We start from the raw sequence: 18,080 nt of genomic DNA, 5'->3' as shown, positions 1-18,080 counted from the left end.
AATTGAAGCACGTCACAAAAAATATACAGTTTCATCAATATACAGTGGACCTTCAAAACATATTTGCCTCACTTGAAATGTTGATTGCATTGACAACATATTAAACCAAGTGGTATCTGCAAACAAATAACTGACACCAAGCACTTATTAAATGGATGTATGAAGTCAGTTATGTGTTCACACAGGCATCAAAGTAATTACAGGTGTAGTTCATCACAGTTTACAAAGTATGACTAACAGAAAGTGTCCAGATACTTTTATTCTATCCTAATTTTATAGACAACAGACAGTAGAGTATATCTATTGTATCTATTGTTTAGTTTTTTGGGGATTTTAAATCTAACAAACTCTGTGAACTGTTGAAATGTATGTTTGTGCTAACCTAAAATAAGTGTCACTTGATATTTTGTTATCTAATGCAATGAAATTCATTACATTTTTTAACTGTGGCTTAAAGGAATAGTTCACCCAAAAATGAAAATTCTCTCATTGTTCACTTACCCTGATGCCATCCCAGATGTGTATGACTGTCTTCCTTCAGCACACTGTAAAAAATAATTTAATTTTAACAGTAAAGACTGTAAAAATGCTACAGTAAAAAAAAAACGTAAATTGGTTAATGAGTAGTTACCGTAAAATATACGTAAAATTTGTTACATATATTTAAAAAGACAATACATGTAATTTTACGGTAAAATGTTGTCAAAATGAAATTTTTTAGATGAAAAAACTATGATTTTCCCGTATAATTAACAGTTACAATTTATATTATATTTAACAAAGGAGTACATGTACTTTTTATGGTAAATTATTGTTCAAATTACATAAAATTATTGTTCCCAGAATTCCCTGCATGACCCATAACATTTCATTAAATTTTATGGGAATAGTTATGTTTCTTCTTATTTTTAATATCAGTTATGTACTTTGGGGTGTTCTGTGTTATATGTGATGTAGTTTAGTTAATGTTTATTGCATAATTTTAATTTCACATGTGTTACCCTGACGGTGTTTAGTGTTTGTGTGAGTGACACTGAGCACTGTCTATACATGTTTATTGGTCAATGCTCCTGAAAGGGCCATTATTGATGAACTTTATCACATCATGTGCCCTTCCGTAAAAACTATGATGATTAACAATACATTATAAAATGAAAAGCAGATTTTTACAGTTTCAGAAAGTTAATATATTATGTTTATAATTTAATAATATAAACGATTGTACTGCACCATAAAAACAACTGTTTTAAACTGTAAAATTTACAGATTGTTCTGAAATGTTATTTACATTTTTTTTTTTTTTTTTGTGTTTTTTTTTACATAATTATTCTGGCAACCACAGCAGCCAGTTTTTTTTTTTTGTTTTTTGTTTTTTTGTTTTTTACAGTGCAGAACTAAATTAAGATTTTTAGAAAAATGCTGAAGCTCTGTAGGTCCTTATTATGTAAGTAAACGGGTGCCATCAGGCTGCTGGCTGTCTGACGGTCCAAAGGCATATTTAGGCAGCATAAAAGTAATCCACACTGAAGCAAATCGATAGGCTGGTGTGAGAAACAAATTGATAATTAAAACTTTATTGACTATACAAAATTGCTTCCTGCCAGCAGTTGACGCATGCGAGAAGTCGGAAGTGCGTGCTTTGTATACAACAGAGGAACGAACATCATGCATGAGTCAGTTCATTTCAAACAGCAATACAGCGCTGGGCGGAAGCAATGATTTAAAGTTAAAAACTTTTTAATTATCGATTTGTTTATTACACCAAGCTATTGGTTTGCTTCAGAAGACATTAATTGATCTACTGGAATCGTGTGGATTACTTTTATGCTGCTTAAATATGACTTTTGGACCAACAAAAAGCCAGCAGCCTGATGGCACCTGTTTGCTTACATTATAAGGACCTACAGAGCTTCAACATTTTTCTAAAAATCTTAATTTGTGTTCTGCTGAAGAAAGACACATCATACACATCTGGGATGGCATCAGGGCAAGTGAATAATGAGAGAATTTTCATTTTTGGGGAAAATACTTTTTGGGGCCACTACACGCTTAAGAAAAGAGTTCACGTAGAAGTGGAACTTACTCAATTTCCATGAACCACTTGCTTTAAATCTATGATTGATTGCATTCTTTGGGTTCTCCAGAAATGTGCTGATACTCTAAATGTGAATGGCTCTGAAAAAACATAACTATGGTGACACACTTGACTTGTGAAGGAAAAGAATAACTTCACTTAACACTTATCAACACAAATCAAGGACAGGCTAGGACAAATGACAAATTCACTTCAGATGATGAGTTTTGAGAGGAAGGATGCTAAATGGGTCACTCTTTCCTCTGTTTTGCTCTCTCTCTCTCTCTCTCAAGAGCAAATACATTGTGGATGGTTAAAATGCTGAAGTAGTCAGTAGCAGTGCAGGACCATCGCAGGAACAGGGACTGAGTGAGGGAGAGATGGAAAGAGAGCAAAAGAGAAGGGAGGCCAAATGAGATTACAAGCAATAGAAAAGGGCTAGAGGGTTCAGTTCGACCCCTACTGTGCATGAAGGCCAGTATGAACCATCCCTGTGTGCCTCTTACTGCCCGGCTCCCACGGACACCCCATTCACACGCCCTTTTGACTGTGTCATGAAAGCAGGCTGAAAGGGAATCTCCCATCCTTCCTCATCATGGAGGAAGAGAGGTGGAAGGCAGAGGGAACTGGAGAGGAAGGGGGGAAGGGTGGTTTAGTAATGGTCAAAAGATGAGGGGGGCGGACAGGATGAAGATAAGGAAGAAGCATTTGGATTGGCCCACTCGTGGTGTGGGAGGGGCTTTGTTAAGGATGGGCGCAGACTGGGCTTCTTAAAAGCTTTGGAAAGGAAGGTTATATTCTGGCATAATGGCTGGTATGAGATGTATGTGTGTTTTGTGTATGCATGTCACAGGGGGGGTCGCTCCTTTTGGGAATGCCAGCCCCTGCTCTGGGCAGCACTGAACTGGGCTATGGGGTGCGGGGTGCTGGGCCCTTTTGTGTGGGTAATACGGTGTGACAACAGAGAGACAAAGGCAGATTCATGGACCCAGCAGGTAGCGGGAGCTGCGCTCTTCTTGGCCCTTGGCCAGAGCTCCTGGGGCCCAGAGCTCATAGTTCTCTGTTATGGTGAACCCAGCTGGGCCTGCCAGAACCAACTGGGCCTCCTTCTGGCCGCGAACCCAAAGAGGTGTGCGCCCAAACACAATCTTTATTAAAAAGGACTGTTTGTGTTTGTGTGGACATGAGCTTCCTGCAAGAATAAAACAAGAATACCAGGTTGAAATGAGTCTGCAAATTTATGAGAAAAAAATATATATTGAAATAAACATCCAGAATGTCCTGAATCCAATATTTTGCTCAAGATGACAAGTCCATGACAGTTGACATGAATATGACAGAACCCACACTACCTACTGTAATTTTTTATGTTAAAATACTGTACTTTCTCTCATCTCAGTTTAAAATGCAGAGACAGCTATTAGTCAGCCGTTAGTGAGTTGATTCCCCTGAAAAGAACAAACACTGTGACTCTGTGGGGCTATAAAAATATTGCTCTGTTTGAGCATCTCGAACAGCCTGACACTGTCACGTTCAGAGAATGAGGCTCAGGACCCAAACGCAGAGAATAAAGGGAATTTATTAATACAAAATAAATAAAAAAACAAACCAAAACTCCCACAAGGGGGAAAAAAACAAATAATTTACCCCATAGGGGAAAAAAGTAATCCAGTAGGGTAGGGATGAACAGGACAGGGAACAAGACCAACTGACAGACTGACTGAAAAAACAAACACACAGGACCAACAGGAAAACAAGCACACAAGACTGGAAACAAGATGAACTGGCACTGGACAGCAAACATGAGGAGACTAAAATAGGGAGAGAAATCAACAGGTTAACAAGACAGGGCAGGTGTGACTAATAAACTAATAATAGGCAAACAAGGAGGCGGGGTATGACGTAAGGCAGAGAGACACACGGCGATACAGAAACAAAACAAAGCCGCATGCTCTCACAAGACAACAAAACACCCGAATGGCATGAGCGCACATCGCCAAGACAATAAGGCAATATACGCCAATGCCAACTGACAGACAAGACAAGAGAATGCGTAGCAATGCAAAACAAAGTGATGCCACACATTCTCACACTAAACGAAACCTGAGCGTACATCATGAGGCAAACACCACGCAAAATATGCAACAGGTGACAAAAACAAAACAGGACACCTGTGCAAGAGTTCGGCCACACATCCGACACCTTAGACCGAAGACAGACAAGGAGCACAAGTGTCCAGATCCCAACACAGACCAAAACTGAACCAGACAGGAAGTCAGGATCCAGACACCGTGCTCCTGACATGAAACAAGACAGACTGAAGAGCGCATGGCAGGGAATACAACCACAACCGTGCGCTCACACAAAGACAAAAACCCAGACTGACAGAGTCACAGGACCGTGACATTACCCCCTCCTCAAAGGGACACCTCCCTGCATCCTAAAACGGGAACATCAAACAATACACAAGACAGACAAATTAACATAAAGCAGAAAACACAACTGAAAGGGAGGAAACTCAAGGAAAGGGGTGGGGTCTGGTAGCCTGGTGGGAGGCCTCAGGGCAGAGGCGGGGCATGTCGGCCTGGGAGGAGGCCTCAGGACAAAGGCGGGGACAGAGGACTGGGTGGCGGCCGCTGGACACGGGTCAGAGGACTGGGTGGCAGCCACTGGACCGGGTCAGAGGACTGGGTGGCGGCCACTGGACAGGGGTCAGAGGACTGGGCGGCGGCAGCCGGACAGGGGTCAGAGGACTGGGCGGCGGCCATTGGACAGGGTTCAGAGGACTGGGCAGCAGCTGGACAGGGGTCAGAGCAATGGGCGGCGGCCGCTGGACAGGGATCAGGAGGGAGCGGCTCAGGGGGTGGAGCCGTGGAAGGCTCAGGTACTGGCCACGGCAGGGGAACAGACTCCATGGCCAGTAGCACTGGCAGCGACTGAGGAAAACCCTCCGTTGCCAGGAGCGCTGGCAGCAACTGGGGAACGGCCTCCGTGGCTGGGAGCGCTGGCAGCAACTGGTGAACGGCCTCCGTAGCCGGGAGCGCTGGCAGCAACTGGGGAACGGCCTCCGTGGCCAGGAGCGCTGGCAGTGACTGGGAAGTAGGAGCCCTTCTCCTCCTCCTCCTCTTCCTGGGCGGCCAGGAGCACTGCTGTGGGAATGGCCTTCATGAACGAGGACGCTGGCACTGGGACGGCCGATGCTTCAGTCGCTGGCTCTGGACAGACGAGGTTTCAAGCATTGGCTCTGGGATGGATGAGGCTTCAGGAACTGGCTCGTTGGCCATGGCAGGCGTGGGCACTGGCTCATGGGCCGTGGCAGGCATGGGCGCTGGCTCGTTGGCCATGGCAGGCATGGGTGCTGGCTCATTGGCCGTGGCAGACGTGGGCGCTGGCTCGATGGCCGTTGCAGGGATGGGTGCTGGCTCGATGGCCGTAGCAGGCATGGGCGCTGGCTCAATGGCCGTGGTAGGCGTGGGCGCTGGCTCATTGACCATGGCAGGCGTGGGCACTGAATCCATGGCCGTGGGCACTGACAGCGGCAGGGAAACGGCCATCATGGCTATGGACGCTGTCAGCGACTGAGGGGTGGGCACCCTCCTCCTTTTCCGGGTGAAGGGAAATGGTGCTGCAGTAGCAGCCTCCGCCTCCTGGCGGTCAGCAGCAGTGGGCTTAGCCGAGACCTCCACTTCTGTTTGGGGAGTGCCCTCGTCCTCGGATTGGGATGAGGATGGGAAGTCTCCCGATGCACCGGCTGTGATAAATTCCTCCCATTTAAGGGCTTGCCTGACTGCCTCAAAAAAAGTACTCATCCTCACCCTGTTCTGGGACACACGATCTAATAGGTTCATTCAGACTTGCCCAAAAAAGATCAGTTAGGCAGGTCTGATTGTATACCAGACCCGAGGACAATGTCAAAAACTCTTAGGTATATCCCCACACAGATTTGTCCTCCTGCCTTATCCCACGCAGCCTCTTGATGTTCTCTGCATGCTGGCGAGCACGAGAACCAGTTGAAAACTCTATCTTGGGGCAGTTTGTAATGTCACGTTCAGAGAATGAGGCTCAGGACCCAAATGCAGAGTGAAAATAAACAGGGAATTTATTAATAAAAAATAAATAAAAAAAACAAACCAAAACTCCCACAAGGGGGGAAAAAACAAACAAAAACTACCCCATAGGGGAAAATGGTAATCCAGGGCTGGGGCAGAAGGCAGCAGGGAACAGGACCGACCAGACGGAGTAGGAATGAACAGGACAGGGAACTAGACCGACCGACAGACTGAATGAAAAAGCAAACACACAGGGCCGACTGGAAAACAAGAACACAAGACTGGAAACAAGATGAACTGGCACTAGATATCTATCTTTTAGAACAAGGAAAACTCATGCAAACCAGACCGAGTAGGGATGAACAGGACAGGGAAATAGACCGACTGACAGACTGACTGAAAAAGCAAACACACAGGACTGACTGGAAAACAAGCACACAAGACTGGAAACAAGATGAACTGGCACTGGACAGCAAACACGAGGAGACTAAAATAGGGAGAAAAATCAACAGGTTAACAAGACAGGGCAGGTGTGACTAATAAACTAATAATGGGCGGGGTATGACGTAAGACAGAGAGACACACGGCAATAGAGAAACAAAACAAAGCCACATGCTCTCACAAGACAACAAAACACCCGAATGGCATAAGCACACATCGCCAAGACAATAAGGCAATATACGCCCATGCCAAACGACAAACAAGATGAGAGAATGCGTAGCAACGCCAAACAAAGCGATGCCACACATTCTCACACTAAACGAAACCTGAGCGTACATCGTGAGGCAAACGCCACATGATGCACGCAACAGGCGACAAAAACAAGTCAGGACACCTGTGCGAGAGCTCGGCCATACACGCACCCGACACCTTAGACTGAAGTTTCTGAACCTCAGCACAACATGAAGACAGCTCACGACCTGGGCGCGCAACGTGAGCGTGACGCGAGGCGCACCCATGTTCGCTAGAAACAGACAAACTATTGACGTGAGTGCATGCTGCCAAGATGACATAAGCCCGATGCACCCACGTCAATAACAGACAGACATGGAGTATGAGTGTCCGGATCCCGACACAGACCAAAACCGAGCCAGACAGGAAGTCAGGATCCAGACACCGTGCTCCAGACATGAAACAAGACAGACCGAAGAGCGCACGGCAGGGAATACAACCGAAACCGTGCACTCACACAAAGACAGACAACAAAACACATGACAGACATGGGACGATGATGCCACAGTCCTGTCAGACAAAAACCCAGACTGACAGGACTGTGACAGATACAACTGGCTCAACCAATGGTGTGAGTTATTTTTGCAATTCTGTTTGGTAAATGGTCTGTACTTATATAGTGCTTTTTTAACCTTAGTGGTTCCAAAGCACTTTACACTGTGACACATTCACCCATACACACACACACACACACACCAATGATGACAGAGCTGCCGTGCAAGGCGCTAGCCTGCTATTGGGAGCAACTTGGGGTTCAGTGTCTTGCCCAAGGACACTTCAGCATGTGGGCCAGGAATCAAACCGCCAACCCTGTGATTAGTGGCCAACCCACTCTACCACCTGAGCCACAGCCACCCCATATTGGTAATGCTAGAGGCACAGAAATTACACACGTTACAATGATGCCCGTTATATCAGTGTTTCCTACCGAATTCTGCTTTCGCTACAGAGAACAATTAATTCAGGGAAGGATTCGCCAGACTGATTAAAAACCATAACTAATGTATTGGTGAGTCATTTCAAGCGATTCATTAAAATAACCAGCTCAATAAAAGTTATTTGTTTGTGAATCGGACTACAATAGTCGTGCTTTAATTTTTGTTTTGAAGCACAGCCAGCGAACACAACGCAATGAGTTGTTTTGCCGTTATTTCGTGGTACACACTCTTTAATTCAATCAAATTCAATTCAGGCTGCAAGCTCACAACTCGGATAAAATACCACTTCTTTTGACGTGGAGCTAGAGAGTCCGTAGCAGCGGAGCACCGCTGTTCACTGCGTCATGTGCCATCTATACACAACACTGTGAACAGCTGTGTTTCGGTCACAGATTCAAAATATGAGATGACGCAATGCGTGTCTGGTACAATGCTCACAATGGAATGCAAATCACATTACTCTTTTTCCAGCACATTCTATGTGTGTGGGCTCTTCTTCGGATAATCTTACACCACTATGTCCCTTCCTGATATACTGGCTCAGACTCAGAGAATCTCCGACTTTAGAGCCACACAAATGTTTGTGTGATGAGGTTGGATGGGTTGGTTGAGCTGCAGTTTTTCCTGTGGGGTGGAGAACGGACCAAGAGAACTTGGTGAGCCACAGTAAGTGTGCTTTGATTGTGAAATGATGGTGTCTGGTTACATAATAAGCTGTTGCATTCAAAGGGGGCATAACTCCATCTCTCAGCACATGCCTTCAGAAACCAAACACGTAGACTTATTGCTGGCTTTCACACACGTGGCCACGGGGCTCGGACGGGTGGGAGTTGAAAGGGGTAGAGAGAGAGAACTCCTGTAACACTATCCAGAGAAAAACCAGCACACCTTTCAAATGACACAGCTAGTGTCAGTGAAACCTCAGCCTGCATTAGCCACAACTGACATGAGCAACAATCATCTCAGTGCTGTCAAAGAAATGGCTGTGTACTCAAACACCGTGTCAATATTCCAGAACCTATCACAGAAAATGATCCATGCCCTTGAGACACAGCACAGATAGATGGTTATCTGTCCTCCAGTTTTTGAAGGGTCATAGATAAAGAGGCAGAGATCTCCTTAAAAGAGCCTCAGGATAGATATCTGTCTTTTAGAACAAGGAAAACTCATGCAGTTGCTAGGAACAGTCAAAGGAACATGATGAAATGTTTAAACAAAAGGTCACAAACGAAAATATCTCTCTTTCTTTCACCATTTCTTTTCTAGCCACAAGAGAGTCTGCATTTGTTCATGCAATTGCGTCAGCTGGAGTGGCATTTGCAGTGACCCGTTCATGTGCAGAGGGGACCTCCACAATGTGTGGCTGTGACTCCCACCATAAAGGCCCACCAGGAGATGGCTGGAAATGGGGAGGCTGCAGTGAGGATGCTGAGTTTGGGGTTCTGGTGTCTCGGGAGTTTGCTGATGCTCGCGAGAACCGCCCAGATGCTCGGTCTGCCATGAACAGACACAACAATGAAGCAGGACGAATGGTAAGAGACTGTGATGGCTATTTGAAAATAATTAATTAACATACTCATATTTCAATACAACATGATCTTCCTAATTAATTCCAAAATAGAATTAAAGATGATAATAATAAATATAATGAGTGCTATTTTATATATATGTAATCCTTTATATCCTGTAGTCAGAATCACACGTATTATAAATGTTAAAAACTTCACTGAGAAATACCACAGGTGCAACCCATCCTAAAATAAGAATTCCATGGAATACTTACAGTATATTTCCCCAAGGTCAGATCCAATGGATATCATCTTTACAGTTTTGAAACATAATATCATGCTATTTACTATGCCAGAGGGTTACACCTGTAATGTGAAAATACACTTTATACTGTATATGCAATGTATTTAAAAAGTTCCAAACACTCAGTTAATGGGTCATTGGCATGCAACTATTTCATTTGACCAGATATTTAAATTCTTAAAAAATATGTTACAAATGCAATTCATATAAAACAATTAATTGAATACACCTCTTCTATGACGAACATGAGTTCAAAGTCATTTTGATATTTTTTGGGGGGCTTAAAATAAAAAATGGCATATGGTGTAACCTTTCAGAGACAGTAAAAAAAAGTCTCATTAAAAGCAGAAACTAGTGGGAAAAAAATGTTGGCATGAATAGTGCAGAATTGTATTTTATTATTATTTCTTTGAAAATAAGCAGTTTTAAATGTGATTTATCATCCACCAAATCAAGTTCATTTGGTTTAACCAACATGTAGGTAGCCATTTTGTTGAAAAAATAAAAATAAAAAACAGAAAAAAACCCTTTAGGCCCTCAAGACCCTTTTTACAGTTTGTGAAGTAAAAAAAAAAAAAAAAAAAAAAAAAACATTACATTATTTTTTCATATAATTAAATATGTATAATGGCATTTTTACAATTTTACATTATTTTGACATTTTTTTCATGAAAAGGCACATTTTCCTCAGGTCATATGGAGTAACCCTGAGAAAACGGCTTGATATTTGTGACTCAAAAATTAATGATATTTATAAAAAATATTTTTCACCTTGAAAAATATGTTTAAAAACTTTAAAACTAATGCATTACGTTGCATAAACTCTCATGTATTCACTCTCATTGAACCTAATGGTTACACCACCTGACATATTTAAAACCATTAAATCAATTTATTTATGCTATAAATGTTTTTCAAAAATTTGTTTAACCAACATGGACTAAAAGATTACATTTCTAAAAACTTGACATGTTTTAAACTAGATTTTCAAAAGATTTTCATTTTTATTACCTCAGACAACCTTATTTGTCAATGACCAAATCATGAGTTAATTTTCATTTTCATGTGAACTTTTCCTTTTAGCCAGCAGGCTCAAGATAATTCAACAATGAACAAAGCTGTACTTATGCCACTCCTTACCCCACAGTTCACAAAGGTGTTAATGCACCACAGATCTGTCACTTTTCTCTTGATCCCTTTTCCTAAAGACTTTTGACTTTTTTCATGAGAAATTACTAGGTAATTACCTGCCTTATCCTTTCATGCCTCTCATAACCTGCATCTCTACTGAATTCCGTGACAGAGGTGTAAACACAGTTGGTGGTTTGGAGCAGGCAGGGAGGGAAGAATAACACTGGGGTTCAGGGTTTAGCACATCACTGCTGCTGTCATGTCTCAGAGCTGGAGTCTTTCGCACTGAAGGTGCTTAAGAGGCAATAGGCGAGACCACACTGCAACAGCCCGCCACTTTGATCAGTGCTTGACAGGAGTCGAGAGGGACCACAGGAGCAGGTAGTGATACAGGCGCTCCTGTCTGGACCCCAGCTGGCTCACCTGCCTCACATACTCCATTGTTTCGGAGCAGCCCGCGGGACCCACCCAGGTCCTGAAGTGTTCGGGACATGATGTCAGCGGCCCCCAAACAGCCCTCCAGGGATACGCAAACACCTGCCTTCCGCCGCAGCTGGGGAATTCTGCAGCTAAATATAGCCAGGGAATTAACGCAAACAAACCAAACCAAAAGTAGAGAGTGCCAGTGGCATGCTCCATTAAGCGGGACTTTGGAAGAGAATTAGCTAAGAAATGCAAGGGCCTTTCTGCATGCTCAGTAGCTGAACAACACTAGTGGACTGAGCATGAGAGCATGTAAAAAAACATTACAGGTAGTTGAAGTATTACACACGCAGCGACAAGCAATTTGTCTGTCCACACTGAACATGATAATGCTGCAAGATGTGACACAATCACAGCGAATCAGAACATATTTAATGTTTAATGAACAGTTAAGCAGTGGGATTTTGGACCAATGAGATTTGACAGTGGGCGGAGCTACCCGGCGCAATGCTTCAGAAACAGAAACCAAGCGGTTGCGGCTACTTAGTACAAAACCTCTGATTCATGTAGCTTTATTGTGTCGTGTCTGTTCAGGACACTGTGTTAAGTGGATTTTGTAAGTTAATACTGATTATAAAGGTGCTGTAAGCGATTTATTCATGGGAAAGTATGCAAAAAAATGTCCTATTCCCTTAAAGATATTAATAAAATAAGTGTCCTGAGATATCTTCTGTGAAAGCTGTAGATTTTGTAAACAGCAAACAAACATGTGTCCGCGGATCACGGACATTTTTCACCTGTCAATCATTTTGCTCGTTCTCATAGTGTTGTATATGAAGCGGATCATTGAGACTATGATTCATAATGTTTGTCAGTTGAGGGCGCTATTGTGCCACTGTTGAACATTGCTGCTCTTTTGCTCGGTTTTGGTCTCAAAATTATCTTTGGAGGGTGGGGTTTGGAATGAGGGGGCGTGGCTAATTCAACGGCTCAGTCATGTGAAAGTTTCTTATAACGCTAAAATTTACAGCATCTTTAAGGGTGCTTTCAAAACTGGGTTAATTTATGTCAGAGTTTGGTTCGTTCAGTTGATGTGAATGCTGTTTTTCTGAACCCGGGTGGGAGTCCGCCTTAAAGGGCAGTCTGGGGTACAACACAAGCAATTTATTACTAGAATGCTGAAAATAATGAAACAATATCAATTTCAAATGTCTTCTCTTCTCCAGACCATCCTGGAAAACATGCACCTGCGCTGTAAGTGCCACGGGCTGTCAGGCAGCTGTGAAGTGAAGACCTGCTGGTGGGCACAGCCTGACTTCAGGCTGTTGGGAGACTACCTGAAAGACAAGTACGACAGCGCCTCTGAGATGATGGTGGAGAAACATCGGGAGTCCAGAGGCTGGGTGGAGACATTACGTGCAAAATACGCCTTCTTCAAACATCCCACTGAGCGAGACCTGGTCTACTATGAGGGATCGCCCAACTTCTGTGAGCCTAACCCGGAAACAGGCTCATTTGGCACCCGCAACCGGGTTTGTAACGTGTCCTCGCATGGCATTGAGGGCTGTGACTTGCTGTGCTGTGGCCGTGGCCATAACACACGAACAGAGAAACGCAAGGAGAAATGCCACTGCATCTTTCACTGGTGCTGCTACGTCAGCTGCCAAGAGTGTGTGAGAGTCTACGACGTGCACACGTGTAAATAAGGGCAACAGGTGGGAGGAGAGGGACTTGTAGACATTAAAGGATAGAAAGAGAGAGAGAGAGAGAAAAGAGGAGGTAGAGAAAGAGGACAGCAAATGCAGACCACCTACACAAACACAAACTCACATGATGCATCATTGTGATACACATACAGTATAGTAGTGGCACTTACCAGAACTATTTACTAATGTGCCTTTTTTGATTTCCATGCCCCGAAAGAGGCTTGTTGGCGATGCCCACCATGATCACCATGGTTACTACTGCCATTACTCTCACTTTTTTTTTTTTTTAAGCTGTGGCACACCTTGCTTCTGCACAAGAACAAAATGCCTTGACTCTTCCCTACTGTTCGCTGTTATCATTCAGACTTTTTTATCTGTAACACCATCTCTCTGATCATCTCCACCTACTGCCCATGGGCTGAAACGGGATCTGTCCTCTTCTGCTTTCCTACACACATTGACACTAAGCACCCAGGAAAGTACAAGAGGAGGGAGAAGGGTGGACTAGAAACTCCTGGTTAACTACTGAACGCTGGGCCTTTAATATGCCCTGCTATACTACTGAATCCAATGCAATGCCCATGCTTTACCTATGTTATCTTGAGGTTCACCAGTCTTGCTGCACTCTCCCTTATCTCCCATAGGTCAGGACTACAGGCACAAAGGTGACTCCTGGGAGGAGACATGGGCTCTCCAACAGGCTTCAAATCCCTGCATGTGGACACATCCCTATGGACATACTGCTCTTGTGCATATTGTACACTGAAACAGTTGTGTAAACCACATTCCCTATAATCATATATGTTCAACACATGGAACATATTGCCGTTTGCCACTTAAAGACTGCTGTTTGTCTGCTTTACATGGCAGAGGGATGTAATTTATACATTAACGTAAAAGGCTGTGGGCGGTGCAGTAAAAATGGGAAAAGTCATTGTGGGTACAACTCTCCCTTCAAGGTTTCAGAAGGGCTTTTTGTGTATCTGCAGAATATGTAGGTACAAAGCCATCAGTAATTCCTGGATGAATGCATGACAGATGGGTTTGATGGGGTGAAATGCATGACAGCACAATGCAACGGCACACACTGGGCTCATGTGCACCCGACCAGTAAATTTTGCACTTACAAAACTTCTAATGAATATACTAATTCTAGAGATTACAATGATTATTTGTAACATATTCTTTTTGATAAAGCTCCTCATATATGACTGTGAAGGCTCCATTTCCACACTTCCCTGATGATGAGAAGTTTGCATAGAGGAAGGAGAACAGGTAAACAAGAGGAGAATAGTTAAAGAAATATGAGGGTAAATAAAGCAGAGATGTGAAGAGGGAATGGCACGATGCTGCTGTTTCGACTGATGTGGGACAGGCCTGAGTGTGAGTGTCTTTGATAAACGAAGAAGGTGACAGGAAAGACTGGCTTCACAATGGTGCAACAGACTAGCGGAGGTTTCCATACAACATGTTCTGACAGTCCTATACACTTCCCATTAATTAAGTTTAACTACACAAAGCTGAAGCAGACGTTAGACTAGGTTCACATCCATACTAATCCCGTAGGAGCCCTCTCTCTCTGGCCACATCTATGCTCTCTTTTCCATTTCTCCTTCCGCTATATCCAAAGTTTTGTACAAAGCCTTTTAATGTTCATAATTCCCTTTTTATTTTATAATCTGAAAATGTTATGTTTTTATAAATATTATTTATTACACAATGTATATATCTGTATGACTGAACTAAGATTATATATTTGAAGCACAACTTGTGGTCTGCTTATTAATATAAGATGACTCTTGCTTACTCAACTGTATTGAAACATTTGTTGCCTAATAAGCTTTATAGAGCTTACTTTAATTGCAATACAGCAAACACTTTTCACAACAAATTATTTTCTCCATAGTTACCATAGTAAAATAAATAAATAAGTAAAAAATACTACTGTGTGACATTGGCATGCACCTAACAAAAAAAGGGTCCAATGTGCCTTATCACAAGCATTCCAGTGCTGACATCATCCTTTAGGTTTGTAGGCAGACCTCTGGTTTCTCCACTATAGTTCCTCCAGTAAATGACAGAGTAAAACATTAGTACAAACACTAGCTTTGGATAATCTAGAAATATCCTGAGTAATCTGGAATGAATTTAGATTATAGGGTGGTGTTTTGAAGGTGTAAAACACACATCTGAATTTATGTTCATGTTTGAGTATTAAAACTGCTGTAAGCGATTTTACAACATGCACAGTGTCCCTACGCACAAAAATGTTAGCCTATTTTTAATATTTACGCATTTCAATTTCATAACAAAATTCCATCATATTGAATAATGTAACCTTTAACAAAATTAAATTAATAAAACTTAAATTTAATGAAGTTTTATTAATTTAATTTAGTTAAAGATTACACAATTAATTTGATGGAATTTTGTTATGAAATTGAAATGCGTAAACATTAAAAATAGGCTAAAACTTTAGTAATATCAACAGTCCTGCTCAGTTTTCTGAGGCGCAAACGGCAAGGAAAGTGGCGGACTAAACAGAGTGCATTGGCTTAATTAGCCAATTCAGTTTAATTCACTGAGGAAATAATTGCACGTTTTCCTTTAACACGTCGCAACCCAATTAAATGGAACGCAAGCCATATTTGGGTCAGGACAACAGTGATTTAGAATAATAATCTAGAACCTTTCTAAAATATTAATAATTTCGAATTTTAGATTTAAAGTGAGTGGAAATAGATGCTGCTAATATGAATGTTAATCTGCTTTAAAGTATGGGGAAACAATGGGAACTTCTCTACCAAATTTCTTAAATCTCAAAGAGAAAAAGCACAACTACAGATTCTTTCTAAATTGAGTCTTTATTGACATCTTAAATTCATTTAATTTGGGGAATTGTTGAATACATAATTCATATTTCAGTAACACTTTACAATACGGTTCCATTTGTTAATATTAGTAAACAACATGAACAAACAATGAACGATCATTTTACAGCATTTATTAATCTTAGTTAATGTTAATATCAACATATATTATTACAATTTTAAAATCAATTTTTAACAGTAGTCAATGCACTTTGAACTAATAATGAACATTTGTATTTCTATTAACAATCATTTGGAATGATTAGTAAATGCTGTAAAAAATACATTGTTCATTGTTTGTTCATGATACCTAATGCATTAACTAATGTTCATGAATGAAACCTTATTGTAAAGTGCTACACATATTTCTCTTCAGAAAAATCATTCATTCCAAACAGACATACCATACAAACACAACAAATATAGCATGCTATTGTTAGCATGCTGTTTTTACAATGAAAATATATTTTATGAGTACTGTGTGTGTGTGTGACATGCCATCTGAGATCAGTTAGAAGGAACAGCAATATTGATATCAGTCAAATTCTGCATCTAAACTACATTTCGGTAAGATTTTAACAGTAAAAGTCATAATGGTGCGATATTGCTCTTCTTAAGTGTTCAGAGAAAAAGAGGGGGCTACACACAGTGTATGTGTGTAAGCGAGAGATGTAAAGAAGAGAAAGAAGAGGAGATTTCAAGGCCAGTGTGAACTATCCTGGCACTGTTGGCAGATTGGCAGAGGGGAGGTAGGTCAGGGGGTTTACTTCATGTGCACAATACTTAAGGCCACTATGATTTCAAAGCTTGCCCCCTTTGTTAGCCTCCGACACAAATAATAGGTCCGTCTCCCATTAGGCCAAGATGAGAGGCTGTTCATCTCTTAGACTACAACCTTCACTATGTTCCTGACATGGAAACTACTGAGAGACCTAAGAAGGACGGACAGTTCCCTTTCATTTAAAAAACAAGCGCTCTTCTAGTCAGAAAACAATAAAAACATAAAACAAAACCTTACACATGCAAAGGCACAACATTGAGCTTTCATTATTATTATTGGCAAGCACAACTGTTTCTAATAGAATAATTCAACCAAAACAAAGAGAAAAGCAAGCAGAAGATTTGGTCAGAGAAAGAATCAGCATTGCTGAAGTGAGTACTGAAACAAACATAAGATGTAGACAAACTGTGTCTACTTCTTGTGCCATTAAGGGCAATGTGAAAGATTTTAGGAGTAAGGCATCATTGATAGAAATGGTTCATGTCAGTATATACATATAAATATGATACATTATAAACACCTTAAAGATCTTCATATACATGCATGTATTATTTCTCACACGTTCAAAAATCACTAAAACTAAGTACTATACAAATGACAACTTGACACTTGTTCATTTCTACTGAGGAATCAAGAAACTAGTGTTGAAAAGGGTAGAGGCAGTGTCATGTAGTTGCCATGAAAACATGCAGTACAATATACAGTTGCAGAAAGCAAGGGATAGAATGGTATAATTTAGACAGGATAGCTCTCTCTTAAGTCTCTCAACTGCACACATTGTGACTCCTTTACAACTGCTTCTGAAAGGTATGAGACAACAAAAGAAACAGAAAACTTGATAAAACAGTGTAGCTAAAACATAAATGTAATATTAAAGGCAGGTAAAGATGATGGTACAAAGCTAACACAAAGACATGAAATCAAAACTGACCCTATTTAAAGGGATAGTTCACCCAGAAAATGAAAATCATTCAGATCATTTTCTCATCCTCATGCCATCTCAGATGTGTATACGTCATTCTTCTTCAGAACACAAATGTAGATTTTTAATAGAACATCTCAGCTACAGACATCCATACAATGCAACTGAATGGTGACCAAAACTTGAATCTTCAAAAAGCACATAAAGTCAGCATAAAAGTAATCCATGAGACTGCATTGTTTTAATCCACGTCTTCTGAAGCGGTCCAATCGGTTTGGGTGAGAACAGACCAAAATATAACTCCTTTTTCACTATAGATCAGCATCATCAATCTCATTGGCGAGCATCGCTCTGCGCATGCGTCAAGCACTAGGAAGAGTAATTGAGCTTGAAATCATGATCGTGCCCAGAGACTACAATGGCAAGATGTACAGTGAAAAGGAGTTATATTTTGGTCTTTTCTCACCCAAAACTGATTGGATCGCTTCAAATGTCATGGATTAAACAACTGGTGTCTTATGGATTACTTTTATGCGGACTTTATGGTCACCATTCACATTGTATGGACATCCATAGCTGAGATATTCTTCTAAAAATCTTTATTTGTGTTCTGCAGAAGAAAGAAATTCATACACATCTGGG

The 18,080-nt window shown here is 41.6% G+C and overlaps 2 protein-coding genes across 3 annotated transcripts in view; one reads left to right on the top strand and one right to left on the bottom strand.

Annotated features, from left to right (window-relative positions):
- LOC127427492 (proto-oncogene Wnt-3-like) overlaps positions 1-14,626 on the top strand; it is a 36,818-nt gene extending 22,192 nt beyond the window's left edge. The window contains exons 3-4 of the mRNA XM_051675141.1: positions 9,060-9,325; positions 12,386-14,626. Of these exons, the coding sequence (XP_051531101.1) occupies positions 9,060-9,325; positions 12,386-12,865 (746 nt within the window). The 3' untranslated portion in view covers positions 12,866-14,626. The remainder of the gene's footprint in view (positions 1-9,059; positions 9,326-12,385) is intronic.
- A 1,084-nt stretch (positions 14,627-15,710) lies between these two features.
- The window catches only part of LOC127427489 (vesicle-fusing ATPase-like), a 43,034-nt gene continuing 40,664 nt past the window's right edge, over positions 15,711-18,080 (bottom strand). The window contains exon 23 of one of the 2 annotated variants that reach the window (XM_051675130.1): positions 15,711-17,316. The gene's annotated coding sequence lies outside the window, so the exon portion shown is untranslated. The remainder of the gene's footprint in view (positions 17,317-18,080) is intronic. The other variant, XM_051675131.1, reaches the window with a different exon arrangement.

Source organism: Myxocyprinus asiaticus, chromosome 36 (assembly GCF_019703515.2).
Source record: "Myxocyprinus asiaticus isolate MX2 ecotype Aquarium Trade chromosome 36, UBuf_Myxa_2, whole genome shotgun sequence".
Taxonomy (NCBI): domain Eukaryota; kingdom Metazoa; phylum Chordata; class Actinopteri; order Cypriniformes; family Catostomidae; genus Myxocyprinus; species Myxocyprinus asiaticus.
The sequence above is the reverse complement of the archived record's forward strand: the minus strand, read 5'-3'. Positions and strand labels throughout refer to the sequence as shown.